A 16,601-nucleotide genomic window follows, 5' to 3' on the forward strand; every position below is an offset into this window, starting at 1 on the left:
TTTTAAAAACTAAGGGGTCCTTTTACCAAGCTACGGGGAAAAGGGCCCTGCAGTAGCATCGGGGTTCATGTTTCCTGTGCACCAGGGCCCTTTTTACCGCAGTGGGTAAAAAGCCCCAAAAACAGAATGGCAATGTGGTAAGAATCTTACTGCGTGACCATGTGGCGGGGAGCCCTTACCGCCACCCATTGAGGTGGCGATAAGAGCTTCCGCGGTAACCCAGCGGTGACTGGCAGTATGCAGTGATGCCCAATTACCACCGGGTTACTGCCACGCTAACTATTTCTAGGGGGTTCCACCCCCGGAAATGCCGTGTGTACATAAGTACATAAGTACATAAGTAGTGCCATACTGGGAAAGACCAAAGGTCCATCTAGCCCAGCATCCTGTCACCGACAGTGGCCAATCCAGGTCAAGGGCACCTGGCACGCTCCCCAAACGTAAAAACATTCCAGACAAGTTATACCTAAAAATGCGGAATTTTTCCAAGTCCATTTAATAGCGGTCTATGGACTTGTCCTTTAGGAATCTATCTAACCCCTTTTTAAACTCCGTCAAGCTAACCGCCCGTACCACGTTCTCCGGCAACGAATTCCAGAGTCTAATTACACGTTGGGTGAAGCAAAATTTTCTCCGATTCGTTTTAAATTTACCACACTGTAGCTTCAACTCATGCCCTCTAGTCCTAGTATTTTTGGATAGCATGAACAGTCGCTTCACATCCACCCGATCCATTCCACTCATTATTTTATACACTTCTATCATATCTCCCCTCAGCCGTCTCTTCTCCAAGCTGAAAAGCCCTAGTCTTCTCAGCCTCTCTTCATAGGAAAGTCGTCCCATCCCACTATCATTTTCGTCGCCCTTCGCTGTACCTTTTCCAATTCTACTATATCTTTTTTGAGATACGGAGACCAGTACTGAACACAATACTCCAGGTGCGGTCGCACCATGGAGCGATACAACGGCATTATAACATCCGCACACCTGGACTCCATACCCTTCCTAATAACACCCAACATTCTATTCGCTTTCCTAGCCGCAGCAGCACACTGAGCAGAAGGTTTCAGCGTATCATCGACGACGACACCCAGATCCCTTTCTTGATCCGTAACTCCTAACGCGGAACCTTGCAAGACGTAGCTATAATTCGGGTTCCTCTTACCCACATATGCATCACTTTGCACTTGTCAACATTGAACTTCATCTGCCACTTGCACGCCCATTCTCCCAGTCTCGCAAGGTCCTCCTGTAATCATTCACATTCCTCCTGCGACTTGACGACCCTGAATAATTTTGTGTCATCGGCGAATTTAATTACCTCACTAGTTATTCCCATCTCTAGGTCATTTATAAATACATTAAAAAGCAACGGACCCAGCACAGACCCCTGCGGGACCCCACTAACTACCCTCCTCCACTGAGAATACTGGCCACGCAATCCTACTCTCTGCTTCCTATCTTTCAACCAGTTCTTAATCCATAATAATACCCTACCTCCGATTCCATGACTCTGCAATTTCTTCAGGAGTCTTTCGTGTGACCCGGAACCACCATTGGCAGCTGCGTTGGTAACCTATGGAACTTTGTAAGTCTAAGTACTTTGAAAGTGAGCCCCTAAGTCTGCAAATTTCATATTCATTTTAGAGTTATAGTGGACTATGGTCTCTGTTTACTAAGGTGTGCTAGCATTTTTAGCGTGCACTAAAATTAAAAGTGGGACTGGCCATTTCTTTTAATATAAATTTTAAGGTATAAAAAAGATTCTTGTTGTGAGAATCTTCAGTAACTGAAATTTGTTGCAGTTCTAGGGTCAGATGTACTAAGCTGAATACAGAACAATTTTATAAGGCATTTTTGAGTGTAAAGGAGTACTTTTTGTGCAGAAATAGGTATTTATGAAATTGTGCATCTAATATCTGTTTTAACACATGTAACTTTACCCAAGCTGAGTTAGATGTATTCTTGAGCACCCATGTCACCTCATTCCTATACATTCCCCCCCACAGAACTCTAAGAGCCCTCTGGAAAGGACGGCCACACCCACTAGTAGTCATGTGTACCAGCCCCCTCTGAGGGGCCTGGCAAGAGGGGAAATGTATATATATGGCCGCCCTTGCTCTCAGTAAAATACAGGTCAATGGCTCAGGCTAAAGAGCTAGGCCTCTGCAAGCAAATGGCTCATAATAAGAGCTAGGCTTCTTAAAATCAGAATCATCTCTGATACAAAAGAGAGCTAGCTTGTAAAAATCAGAGATCACCTTTGACACAGTTACATTTCACTGTGGCAAGTGCTGAACTGGCAAGGGTGGGGGCAATCTACTCTATAAACAATCCTGAGATTGGCACCTGCAAGACGTCATAAGCGAGAGTTGCTATGGTTACGTAGAGATAGTGCTGGGTCAGCTGCACCCCGGGTGAGAATATCCAAAGGGGGGGCTACAGGAAGGTTTGGGAACATGTGAAGTCATTCTGATCAACTGATAAGGACTAGGAGCCCTGTTGAGACAGCTGGGGTCCATTGAAATGAATAGGGCCAAAATTGTATATAAGCAGCAGTTTGAGGAGTATTAGTTCAGACGAGACGAGACGAGATGAGAAGAAGAAGGAGACGAGAGGAGAAGATGAACAGAGAAGGGAGACTCCAGAAGGCTAGAGAGGACGTGCCATGATATGCGGTTCCATTATGTGAATGCTTAACCTACCTGTATTACCATTGGTAAGATTGTAATAAACTATCTTATTATATCTACTACATACTGGGTTCCTTTCTAATTACAAGAGTCCATACTGCCTGACGGTGTAAGCCTGTCATGAGCAGATTCAAGGTTGGGAAAGCTAGATATTTGGAGGGCATATGTAACTTTGCCCAGAGAGAGATGAGACGGGCCACTGCTTCCGCTGCTTGATTAGCAAAGGCAGATTCAGAGAAAATAAACAGAAACCGTCCAACCCCTTTTTAAACTCTGCTAAGCTAACCGCCTTCACCACATTTTCCGGCAATGAATTCCAGAGTTTAATTACACGTTGGGTGAAGAAAAATTTTCTCCGATTTGTTTTAAATTTACTACACTGTAGTTTAATCGCATGGCCGCTAGTCCTAGTATTTTTGGAAAGCGTGAACAGACGCTTCACATCCACCTGCTCCACTCCACTCATTATTTTATATACCTCTATCATGTCTCCCCTCAGCCGTCTCTTCTCCAAGCTGAATAGCCCTAGCCTCCTTAGTCTTTCTTCATACGGAAGTCGTCCAATCCCCGCTATCATTTTAGTCACCCTTTGCTGCACCTTTTCCAATTCTACTATATCTTTCTTGAGAAGCGACGACCAGAATTGAACACAATACTCAAGGTGCGGTCGCACCATGGAGCGATACAACGTCATTATAACACCCTCACACCTGTTTTCCATACCTTTCCCAGTAATACCCAACATTCTATTCGCTTTCCTAGCTGCAGCAGCACACTGAGCAGAAGGTTTCAGTGTATTATCGATGACGACGACACCCAGATCCCTTTCTTGGTCCATAACTCCTAACGTGGAACCTTGCATGACGTAGCTATAATTCGGGTTCTTTTTTCCCACATGCATCATCTTGCACTTGCTCACATTAAACGTCATCTGCCATTTAGCCTCTCAGTCTCGTAAGGTCCTTCTGTAATTTTTCACAATCCTGTCGCGAGTTAACGACTTTGAATAACTTTGTGTCATCAGCAAATTTAATTACCTCGCTAGTTACTCCCATCTCTAAATCTTTTATAAATATGTTAAAAAGCAGCAGTCCTAGCACAGACCCCTGAGGAACCCCACTAACTACCCTTCTCCATTGTGAATACTGCCCATTTAACCCCACTCTCTGTTTCCTATCCTTCAACCAGTTTTTAATCCACAATAGGACATTTCCTCCTATCCCATGACCCTCCAATTCCCTCTGTAGCCTTTCATGAGGTACCTTGTCAAACGCCCTTTTGAAAATCCAGATACACAATATCAACTGGCTCCCCTTTGTCCACATGTTTGTTTACTCCTTCAAAGAATTGAAGTAAATTGGTCAGGCAAGATTTCCCCACACAAAAGCCGTGCTGACTTGGTCTCAGTAATCCATGTCCTTGGATGTGCTCTGTAATTTTGTTTTTGATAATAGTCTCTACCATTTTCCCCGGCACTGACGTCAGACTCACCGGTCTATAATTTCCCGGATCTCCCCTCGAACCTTTTTAAAAAATCGGCGTTACATTAGCCACCCTCCAATCTTCCGGTACCACGCTCGATTTTAAGGATAAATTACATATCACTAACAGTAGCTCCGCAAGCTCATTTTTCAGTTCTATTAGTACTCTAGGATGAATACCATCTGGTCCAGGAGATTTGCTACTCTTCAGTTTGCTGAACTGCCCCATTACGTCCTCCAGGTTTACTGTGAAGTCAGTAAGTTTCTCTGACTCGTCCGCTTGAAATACCATTTCCGACACCGGTATCCCACCCAAATCTTCCTCGGTGAAGACCGAAGCAAAGAATTCATTTAATCTCTCCGCTACGTCTTTATCTTCCTTGATCGCCCCTTTACCCCTCGGTCATCCAGCGGCCCAACCGATTCTTTTGGCCGCGTCCTGCTTTTAATATGCCGAAAAAGATTTTTGCTATTTTTTTTGCCTCTAATGCTATCTTTTTTTCGTAATCCCTCTTGGCCTTCTTTATCTACGCCTTGCATTTGCTTTGACACTCCTTATGCTGCTTCTTGTTATTTTCAGACGGTTCCTTCTTCCATTTTCTGAAGGCGTTTTTTTAGCCCTAATAGCTTCCTTCACCTCACTTTTCAACCACGCCGTCTGTCTTTTGGACTTCCGTCTTTCTTTTCTAATTCGTGGAATATGTTTAGCCTGGGCCTCCAGGATGGTATTTTTGAACAGCGTCCATGCCTGTTGTACAGTTTTTACCCTCTCAGTTGCCCCTCTAAGTTTTTTTTAACCGTTCTATTCATTTTATCATAGTCTCCTTTTTTAAAGTTAAACGCTAACGTATTTGACTTCCTGTTTATAGATACTTCAAGGTTGATATCAAAACTGATCATATTAGGGTTAGAAAAGAAGAGACTAAGGGCCCTGTTTACTAAGGGGAGCTAGCAATTTTAGCTCGTGCTAATGCTAGAGACACCTATATATTCCTAAAAACGTTAGTGTGCCTACAGCGTGGCTTAGTAAACAGGGCACTCAGAAAGATATCGGTGTTCCTTCTGTGTGTTGAAGCTACAGAGAGATGCAAATTGACACGAGTGAGGGTTCAATGTAATAAGCTGTGAGTTGGCACTCTGTGCTAAAATTCAGTGTACAGCAATCTAATGTACACTCTAAAATAAAAAATTACTCCAGATTACAGTAAATGCAAATTACTGTGGCATTAAAAAGTGTGCACTGACAAAAAAAAAGGCAGGTCACCACAATCTGTAGCAGCTTGTTTCATTGGAAATAAAATGTCTTTCTTCCTGTCAGAGAGAGGGTATCAGCACATGCACTGAAAAGAGCAGAGACATTAAAAAAACAAAACAAAACCCACAGGGCCTGATGAAAAGCCCAGACTCCTGGCCCACTGCCTCTAGCCCCCCCCCCCCCCCAAAAAAAAATCTCCTGGTCCAGGACCCCCCCTTCAATCTTGTCCAAAGCACGCCTGGCTTAGGGAGACTCTCCACAAGAGAACCTCCATGCTACTGCTGTGACTTCCATGGACCAGTAATACTTTCCTAGTCTAAGGAGGCATCTAGTGGTATCCCTTTTCTCCTTCTGCAACCTTCCAAAATCTAACTTCCCTTATTGGGAGGCACTCCCTTCTTTGGCAGACTGACCCGTAGCAGTGTGTCCTGATGTACTGCTTGGGGTCACACACCATTTTAGAGGATGGTGGTACTAGACAGGATGAATGAGCATTGCTCTTGTTTCCTGACCTAGAGGTTGGTGGTTCAAGTAGGGGACAAGGATAATATTGTGGGGTTGGTGCAGTGTTGGGGGGGAGGTCTAGGGGCTCACTTGGGCCACCAGGAGATTTGCTAAAATAGGTCTTCTGAGATGAAGTGTTGCATTTTACCTCTGATGATCCTTTGCTCCCACGTTGTATCTTTAATCTACGCTGGAGTAAAGATTCAGTGCTACAAAGGGCATAAATAATGCCAAAATTTAGTGGGTTTTTTTTTTATAACACTAGGAGCACTTAAGAATTTGGCCATTGTGTTTTGCATGATCACTGTTCTACCCTTAGAGTGGAGATTTTACTTCTGATTTTTTTCCTGCTTAAAAAGAAATACTACATCCAGAGTAAGATTATCACAGTAAAATTGGGACTAAACTGCTGCCCTAAAGGATTGTGCTGCTTATTACAGCCACCCTTAAGTAGGCACATCCTGTTGAACTGTAGCTAAATCTTCCTTTATTTTAACTACATCATTGTTGGGGCAGGGGATACTAGACAATCATTCACCCCAACCCTGATGATGTCTCTTTTTAACTGTTCAGCATTTATATATGATAAGGTCTCCTCTCCTCGGGTTCACTGTTGGAATCTGCTTTATTCAGTTTGGTATATTTTCTCTTATCTAGGGACATGACCAGAGTTCCACTCTGGCTCAGCACTCTGTTGAGCTGACGTTACCAAACCACCATCCCTTTCACAGAGACTTGCTTCGATATGCGAAGTTAATGGAGTGGCTTAAGAATACAGACTATGTTAAATATGATGGCCTTACCAAGGTACGTGATATGGACATTGAGTCTAATCTTTTACCAGCAGGTATTGGTTAAGCTTCTAACAGTGTGCCGTTTTGTATCATGCTGACAAGTTGTGATTTTCTGGTGGTCTTAGAATGGGAAGTTTTCTCTCACCTTTGCCAAAATTAGTGGGAATTTTGGTAGGGATGTCTTTTTTTTTTTTTTTAAACAGGGAAGCCTGAGGTAAATCAAGTCAACTCGACTCAACAATTGCATCATGATTGATATCCAGTCTCCTGTGCATGTTCTGCTAGGAGTCTAGACCAGTCTCTGAAGGTGGCAATAAGGGGTGACACTTCAGTTTTCCCTTGGTCAGAGGATTCCTCTGTGGGAAGATCCCTTTCATTACCAATTACATCTGTTATAGAATCAGGCTACATAGCAAGGATATGTGGAGGCATATTTTCAGTGCACTTAGACTTACAAAGTTACGTAGTAATTATGGAACTTTGTAAGTCTATGTGCGTTGAAAATGAGCCCCTTAGTGTCAGGGTTACAGAGAGGATCGCACAATCAACACAGTCAAATACTTCATGGTATTTTAAAGGGACAGAAGAAGACATAAAGAGGATTGCAAGATGAGTCTCCTGTTCGTTTGATCATTGTCTTCAGATTGTTTTAGTGTGGTATTTTGGAACAAACTTTTTGATACAGGGGGCATTCACATTGGTGCTCTAATTAAAAAAATATATTTTTGATGGTTTTCTTTTTGAACAGTCATTTTTCTCCTAAAGAGGAGTTTTTTTACACTGTTCCTTTTGTCTCCCTCATTTAAGTGGAACCAATGATAGAACTGGAACTGTAGATGTAATAGTGGGAGTATATATTTCAACACTAGAGATTTGAGGTTCCAATTATTTAAAAGTATTAGAATTTTTATATAGAGCCTCTTATCTCTTTCCCCCTGGTTAGCAAGCTTTTTGGTGTATTATTGTTTAGTAGTTTGCTACTCCATATTTTTTAATTAGTTGATATTTTGGAGATTGGATCGTGACTCAGGTTTGGAATAGTGGTTTACATTTTTCGGTGGACCAACTTACTCAGATTTTACAAGCCCCAACTCAGATTGGGTCAGATCTATTAGACAATAAAGAATTACATTTGTTATGAGTTACATAGTGCTACTCTTGTTGAATAATGTAAGCAGGAAAACACCACGAGGATTACGGATATCTGGAGCACCCAAGTTATTTCCTGAAGATGAGACATTCATTAAGAAATGGAACAACATATTAAATCAAATCAATGTTCTCTCAATCTCATGCTGTTATTAATTCAAACTTTACAATCTAAAATTATAGAAGAAAAAACAGAGAAGAACGATTGACGGGTTTGCAGAGTATTGCAGAATATGAGAAATTTAGAGAGGAATTTGACAGAAAACTTTTGAAGTTTAATAAAGAATTGAGAGCAACTCAATTAAAAAAAACTACAGTGTGATCAAAAAGATTATAAAGAGGGACGTGTACAACTGGATGAAACTGAAAGAACAGCAGGAAACTGGAGGTAAAGCGAAGACAGTGGGATTTCATTTATCAACTGATTCTTCTAGTGGTAAGGATGAGACAGCGGGAAAATTAGAGGGGGTTGAAATGCAAGCAAGAAGCAGATCTCAACAAACAAATTGGGGAAATTGGAATCCTTTGTGAGATCAAGTCAGAGACAAAAAGGTCCATTAATGAGATCCAGGAGATGGGACAATTCATTGTGATCAATTTATCTAATTATAAGTTAAATATTATTTTGAATCTGCAGTCTTGGCTATGGGTTTATCATATGTACCCATGCAAAAACATAACCCTTTCAATTTAGGGTTTATTTTGAAAAATGTATTAGGCAACTTCAATTACAGGTGTTTTTGCTGATCAACCAGATATACATTGGGCAGACTTTGCAGAGATTTAAAAAAAGAATAATAGAGCATAGGCATTGTGTCAACACTGAGAAAATGAAAGCTGTGATAGTTAAGCCTTGTAAACGGTTTAGACACACATTTGAACAACTACAAAATATGGTGATAGGTCAAATTCTTATGGGTAAGAGAGGGAGGGGATGTTAAAAAGCTTTTACATAAAAAAGAACAACATTGGATTTTCAGTTTAAATATATTGGCGCCATTAGGATTAAATACTGTTGTGGAATTGAATTCATTCTTTTGAATATTATATCTGTGGTTCCTTTAAAAGAAGAGCAAAAGCCGATTGATTGGAAAGTAGGTCTGTGTTTTTGTTATAAACTGCAGCTATCTTGATTAATGAAAGAAAAGGTCCATAGTTCCTGTATTGAACTTGCCTCCTGACACAGCGGATTTCTGAAACAAGGCGCCCTTGTCGGTGTTGGAAATAATTTTGGTGTTCACTTTTTTTGACAATCTGATGAAAGCAGAAAGTGTATTATTCAGTAAATTTGAGTAATATCAGGAAGCTTTTTGAGGACATACTTAATCATATTTTAAAGGGACAGAAGAAGACATGAAGAGGAATACAAGATAAGTCTTTCTCCTGTTCATATTCTGTTCAGATTGTTGTAGTGCGGTATTTGGGAACAGAATTTTTTAATACAAGGGGACATTCACATTGGTGCTCTAATTGAAAAAGAAAATTTTTGTTGCATTTTTTTTTTTGGAACTGTCATTTTTCTCTGAAAAAGTTCTTTTACACTGTTGCTTTTTTCACCCTCAGTTAAGAGGGACCGATGATAGAACTGGAACTCTAGATATAATAGCAGGCGTATATAATTGAACACTATTTAGAGATTTGAGATTCCAGTTATTTAAAAATTTTTTGGAATATTTATATAGAGCTTCTGTGTCTTTCCCCCTGGTTAGCAAACTTTTTTGGTGTATTATAGTTTAGTAGTTTGCTACTCCATATTTTTCAATTAGTCAATTTTAGAACAAGCCATTGTATGCACTTACCAACCCTCCCTCCTTACCCTCTTCCCATAGCAATTTTGACAAATCAGCATATGTGCTCCCAGAAAGAGCTCTCTTTGTTGCTTATTCTGATTATATTTTATGAACATACCGGTAGTCCTTCCCTTTACTTTGTAATTATAATGAAGGAAGCAATGATTAATCAAACCTGCAAATATGTTTGATTTGTATTTCTGAAGAACAATGCTGTAAATTACCTCAAGCATTGTCTGGAAGGGTACGCTCTGAGTCCTGTGTAATCACAGTGTTCCTTTTATATTGCTCTTGAACTCTGCCTTGGTGCATAGGGTAGAGAATGGGAAGAAGTATTCAGTTTGATGTTTAGGGTGGCAGCATGAAGGGAAAAGCCAGGTGAAAAACATAATATCCAGTGTACCTGAATGTAACTCACCTTGAGCTACTACTGAAAAAGGTGTGAGCAAAATCTATATAAATAATAAATAAATAATAATAAATGTTGTTCAGTCTATGATTCTGTTTATGTAGTGCCGATATGTTCTAGTTTTTTAGTTTCTACTGTTGCACTGTTAATTTTGATGTATATATCCTTTTCCATTTCCAGCAAAGTAGTGGTTTCTATTTTAAACAGCTGAACATTAAAGCCCTCCTAGTTCAGTTGCTTAAATAGAAATTGATATTTTAATGGCTTCTTTCATTGTAGAAGCCTTAAGTGGCTGGCTGTGGTAGAAAGCTTTGATTTTGGGTCATAAATGCCGGCAGAGTGGTGATTTTGTTGACTTAATGAGTGGAATTACCAGTGACTGATGTGGCACAAAGAGGAGGTTTGTGTAAAATATTTAAGCAGAGCTTGATAGGGCATTGTGATTATATAAGGAAATTTGGACCACCATGTTTTAACTGACTGCATTTTGAGTAAGAAAATAAGATGTAAGCTATTCAGCAGAATTCATATTGCAGTTCTATATAGCTGCTAAAGTCTTGCAAGTTACAGTAACATTTTCGCAAAAAAAGTATTGACATTATGAAATCTACAAGAAAGAACAGAACTGGTACAGATGTGATATTTCTAAGTTAGGGTAGTGTAGCAAATAAAGATATTAATCTTCAAACAAAAGCTTAAATATGCCAGGTGCCATGATTGACAGTTCAACCAAAGGAAAGATCCAAAGTTAAAAACTAAGAGGGATTTGTATTTAACAAAGGGAATATCCAGCTTTAAACAATTTACATCTTTAAGAGGGGGTGGGGGGGGGGGGACAAGACTAAACTTATTGAAGTGTTTTTTCCTGTGATGGTACCAAGATTGATTGCTCAGCCACGTGGTAAAAAAAAGTAATTGTGAGAAACTAACATTGAAAAGGGATATTTATTTAGCAATAAATTTATTTGTTCGCTTTCCCATGGATGAATTGGCAGTTATGACACGGGTGCAGGCAAAAAAGTACTTTAATTTAGACAAACATATGTGGTGGTCTTTTTTTTCTCCAAGCAACTTTTGCAGTGGTATCATGCTATGCTGTGCTGTGAGTGCTACTTTTAAAATAAGTTCTGTTTGCCTTTTAATTTTTCATAATGTTAATATGTGAAAATGATGAGGATCCTGTATAAGTAGCCATATACTTATGAATGTTAATGACAAATTTGTGTATTTTAAATATTTGATATCTGTGCCTCTAGTTGAATGAGTTTTTTTTTCATTCAGTCAGTAAGAGGGAAGAATTTCAGTTTGCTGTCACTTTTATGCTTATAGTATTTAAGGGGTCCTTTTACTAAGCTGCACTAGTAAATGGGCTTAGCGTATCCTAACGTGGGACTTTTCCACATACCAAGCTGTTTCTGGTGCAGATTTAAATTTTGCCTTTTTTGGTTGTTTCTTTTTCTGGCCATGGACATGGTCACAGAAAAAAAATAATGCAGGAGCTTTTACCACCTCTCATTGGCGTACCAAGGGGGGGGGGGCGGTCCGCCCAGGTGCACGCCGCGCGCCGGTCAGCGTCGTTCGTTTCCATGCTCCCTCTGCCCCGGAACAGGAAGTAACCTGTTCCGGGGCAGAGGGAGCATGGAAACGAATGACGCTGATCGGCGCGCGGCACTCCCCCCCCCCAGCGGTGTGTGCCCGGGGGGGGGGGTTCTTTTGCTGGGTGGGGGGGTGTCCTTTCGCTGGGGGGGGGGGGGCGCTGCACCCGGGGGGCGGGGCGCATTGCGATCCACCCCGGGTGTCAGCCCCTCTAGGAATGCCACTGCCACCTCTTATTTAGGAGATGCTGAGATTCCCGTGTTGTCAGTGTTATTCAGTTAGTGCACGCTAAGTTCAGTTAACTAAGGGCCCCTTTTACAAAGCTGTGGTAAAAGGGGCCCTGCAGTAGCGTCAGCATGTGGTCTAGCCACACGCTGAGGTCCCCTTTTACTGCAGCAGGTAAAAGGACTTTATTTTTTTTAATGGAAATGGCAGTACGGTAACTGTAACACTTGCCGCAAAGCCATTTCCTGGGGGAGCCTTTACTGCCTCCTATTTTAGAGCGGTAAGGGCTCCTGTGCAAACCCGGCGATAACCGGGCAGCACGTGGGGGCCTGCCTAATTACTGCCAGGTAAGTCCCTAGTGCTAAAAAAACTGTTTTTTCAGCACCGGAAATGGCGCATGTTGGGGGCAGGAACTACCGCTGGGCTCCTGCAGTAGCCCGATGGTAGTACCAGATTGGTGTCGCTTTGTAAAAGAGGCCCTAAATTTCTTGACTATGTAGTTATATTTAAAACATTTTTTCATTATGTAGCCTTTTTTATGTTTTCTTAAAGTTTGAGATGGTTACAATTTGTGAAGATTTATGTTTTTAAATTCATTAATTCTATAGGGAGAATATTGATTGTATATTAGTGTGTGGTGTTTTTAGAATTGGCCATGATATATATTTAAGAAAGGATGAAGAACTTTTTTTTTCTCTTATGTATGTGTGTTGATTTGCTGTGTGTTTAAAGTTTGGACCCATGACTTAAACTGTTACTGAAACACAGCCATGTTGTCATTCTTTTAATACACTGCTTCCTTATCACTTGTAGCAGATTAATCTAGGAACTAGGGGGTTAAGTCTGCCTACCAGCAGGTGGAGATAGAGATAAACAAACTAAAGGCAGTGATGCCAGACGGCCAGCCCCTTCCTCAGTTAGTATGTCTCTATCTCCAGCAGGTGGTGGACGGCTTAACCCACCAGTTTCTGGATTCATCTGCTGTGTTAAAGGAAAGAAAATTATCAGGTAAGACATAATTTTACCTTTTCTAATAATTCTTGGCTATTTGCACATCTCTTTGGCTATCTCTGCTGTCCTTATTGCAGATCAGTTTCTATTCTTTCTAATTTCCTACCTGGGTCAAAAATATTAAAAAAAGAAAAAAAATATATCAAATCTTTTATGAAACAGCAAATTCATTAAGCAAATTCTGTGGGGCAAGGATTAGTGGGAAACTGAGCTTTTTACTAGGTCTTTGTTGTAGCAATTGGTGGCCTTTCCGAATTAGAAATAAAATCCCAAGTATTTTAGCAATATGATTTTGAGTTTGAGGAGTTGGCAGTTACTCTTTGCAGCAGGAGCTTTGTACAACTATCCTAGCATTCTTAAGTTCCCAGAGGAGTGTAAGAGATTTGGGTATATGTTTTTTTTTACTTAGTAGAAAAGAATTTGTATAGTAAATTAGTATGTTTAATCTCAATCCCTTTTTTGTGTTAAAACGTGTTTGCTAGTTTTCAAATGTCAGTACATCAAAAGAGCATATGACGACATGATAATTATTGTATATATTCTAGAATGCTGTGGTCATTTTTATTCAGGTTACCTAACAAATCATACAAAGCTGTTTTTTTTAATTCAGAATTATATGGACTACTTATCCCGGTTATATGAAAGGGAAATAAAAGATTTCTTTGAGGTTGTAAGGTTCAAGATGTCTGGCATAACCAAAGAAGGGAAGAAATTTGGTAAGCACTGTAAAACAGCACCCATTCTGCCTAACTGTGGCAGAAGTTTTGAAGTCTTATGTAGATCATAAGGATCATTGAGCTGCCTTGTATTCAAAAATTTAGAGAGCTTTTGAACTTGGTTACAGTAATCAATCAATAAACAAACTTCTAAGAATTATCTTAATAACTCCCCCCCCCGCCCCATACTGAAATTTAACGTGAGCTACTGCTGAAACGGGTTATTTTATTTATATTTAGGGTTTATTTTAACTGGTCAGTCCCTTGGAGTTTCCATAGGCCTGTCACTCAGCCACCCCTGAATTATAGCAACAATAAAAATTTTATATAATGGGTTGTTGATATGCATCATGTGTGTGTGTATGTGTATATATATATATATATATATATATATATATATATATATATATATATATCCACCATCTGGATGTTTTTGGTCACCATTCATAAACAAACAACTGAATTTTGGAATCCCTGTGTATATGTGTATGTAATTTATATATATATACATACATACATACAGGGATTCGAAAATTCAGTTGTTTGCTTATGAATGGTGACCAAAAAAACACAGGAGCTCTACTACTTCCTGGCATCTGATACGCCCTAAGGCTGATCTGCCTACCTCCAAGCCTACTAGAAGGCCAGCTTGTTGAGGCTCTTCCAAAAGGCCCACCAACTTCCTTTCCCAGCTCACCCAGCCTAACTAGCCTAACCGTCCTGCCTATCTCCCACCTGGTCTGTGCCTTACCAAGGATCTATGGGATACATCGGGAGGTAATAGGAGCTTCACGGTTTCAGGTCTTTTGGGAGAGGAGAGGGAACGCCACATGGCAATACATTGATGAAGGTCTTTGGGGTGGGAGGAGAGGGGGGAAGTGTAAACCAGAGGAGGGGAGGCAATAAGACTGGAGATAACCTGGGGAGAGAAGTGAGAGAGGACTGGGAATTGACTTGGAGGAAAAGGGGTTTAGAGCCAAGTTCAGTAAATGGCGCTCAAACTTAGGTGCTGGGAAAAATCCTTGCTAAGCACTATTCCATAAAGGGTGCAACAAGCTGAGTGCCCTTTATAGAAAAGTGCTGGGTATGGATTCCTGCGTCCAACTTTGGGCATGAGAATGTACGCCTGCTGAAACCTGATGTAGATCCTGGCACTCAAGTTGGGTGCATAACTCCAATATTCTACGACACTGTGCCTACCTTTTGGGAATGTGCCTGACCTGCCCATGCCCCTTCCATGGCCATGTCCCCCTTTTGGGTTGCACACGGAACAGTTTAGGCACACAGTGTTAAATAATAGTGAACAGGCAGATGCATGCAACAATCCAAATTAGTGCCAATTAACATCAATAATAGATGATACCTTGACAACTCATTAATTTGCGCATGCATCTGCCCTGGATGCTCAACTTTTGCCAAATTATATAGAATCCTGGGGTTAGTGTATAACCAAATATACATTTTAGAGCCCTGTTTAAACAGACATATACAGAGGGAGATACATAGATGCATTCAACCAGTCTTGACTAATTCAAAAGATGCAGTAGAACAGAAGGTAGTGGGGAGTAGAATCCTACAGCTTAGAGCCTTTGTTTGCTTCTTAAGTTTCTTGCTGCCTATGGCTTGTTAAACTTCTGCAATACTCTTGCAGTTCAAATACAGCACCTGTTTGGGGGCTTAAGGGGAAGTTCTTTTCATGCCAGATGCTAACACAAGTGCTATGATTCTCCTTTGCAAGCTTACTGAGCAACCTTAACACTTTTTAGAAATTGTTCTCGATTTTAAAAAGTCGCAGCCAGTTAGCGTAAACACAAACTGTTGAGAGTATGTCTTATATGCTCAGGCGGAATACTTCTGCATGTAATGTGCTGTTCATCAAAATCTGTGGGTTTTTTTTTGTTTTAAACTAATACTCTATAAATTCTGTACATTTTCTACTTTAGTTTTCATCACATCAAATTTAAATATTATTCCTCTGCTTTAAATCCATTAATTTCTGAACTTTGTTCAAATCCCTGTACATGCAGTTTGTTCACTAATTTCTCTGGCTGTGTAATATTATGATAATGTGTGCTCATCTTGCAAACAGAGAGAGAACCGTACACTTGGTATGAGCTGTGCTTATGCAATTGAGTGTATTTAGCTAAAGTAAGCTTTTCTTTATCTCACTCCACTGAAGCAAGAATAAGGATGCACCTGAGTATAATTTAGATCAATTATGTCAAGATGTATCTTAATGTTCTTATAAACTTATTGAATAAAAACATCAGAAGGTAGCCATGTAGGTCTGTAGTGGAAAAAAATGACACAAAGACTGATGTCTCCCTAGATGAAAAGATACATTGAGACATAAACTTGCAAAAACAAGGTCTGTCTTGCAGATACATATTTTGGTAAAATGGACCCTGGTTTTCGAAAGCGTGTTTCTCAGTAAATCTTAGTCTATAAGCTACTACAAGCCTCTCTGGAAAAAAGTAAGTGAGGCATTTCAAGTAGTTTTAACATACCTGCAGGCGTTTCTTGGCAGTGTTAAACTGCTCTGAATCATGAGTACACTGCTGCTAGGTTATTGTAGGAGATTTGAAAATGGCTATTTTATAATGTCTCTATCCCATGAATTGCCTTATTCCAGGACTTCACTAAGCCATCTCTAGAATCCATAATCATAGATTTGATGAATAGCAAGATAAATGGCAGTATTACTGTTTAAAACATAGAGGTGGAGGTTGGACCTAAATGTCCAGGCCCATGGCTCAGTCTTCCCAGACTTGAGAGATACCTTAATTTTATGCAGATTGATGCAGGTTTTAAATTTTTAATGATTTTTTGCCATTGCACAACACTATTGTAAATATATTGTGTGTTGTGTGGCATTACCAGACTTTGCAAGTTAAATTGCATTCTATTACACCGTTGATTCTGTTACAACTGTTTGGTTTAAGAGAACTATATAAAATGTAAGTATAACTTTAGTTCTC

The 16,601-nt window shown here is 40.2% G+C and overlaps 1 protein-coding gene across 2 annotated transcripts in view; it reads left to right on the top strand.

Annotated features, from left to right (window-relative positions):
* The window catches only part of EXOC1 (exocyst complex component 1), a 163,332-nt gene that overhangs the window by 80,603 nt on the left and 66,128 nt on the right, over positions 1-16,601 (top strand). For both annotated transcript variants that reach the window (XM_030191403.1, XM_030191404.1), the window contains exons 9-10: positions 6,591-6,740; positions 13,518-13,623. In XM_030191403.1, the coding sequence (XP_030047263.1) occupies positions 6,591-6,740; positions 13,518-13,623 (256 nt within the window). The remainder of the gene's footprint in view (positions 1-6,590; positions 6,741-13,517; positions 13,624-16,601) is intronic.

Source organism: Microcaecilia unicolor, chromosome 2, assembly GCF_901765095.1.
Source record: "Microcaecilia unicolor chromosome 2, aMicUni1.1, whole genome shotgun sequence".
Taxonomy (NCBI): Eukaryota; Metazoa; Chordata; class Amphibia; order Gymnophiona; family Siphonopidae; genus Microcaecilia; species Microcaecilia unicolor.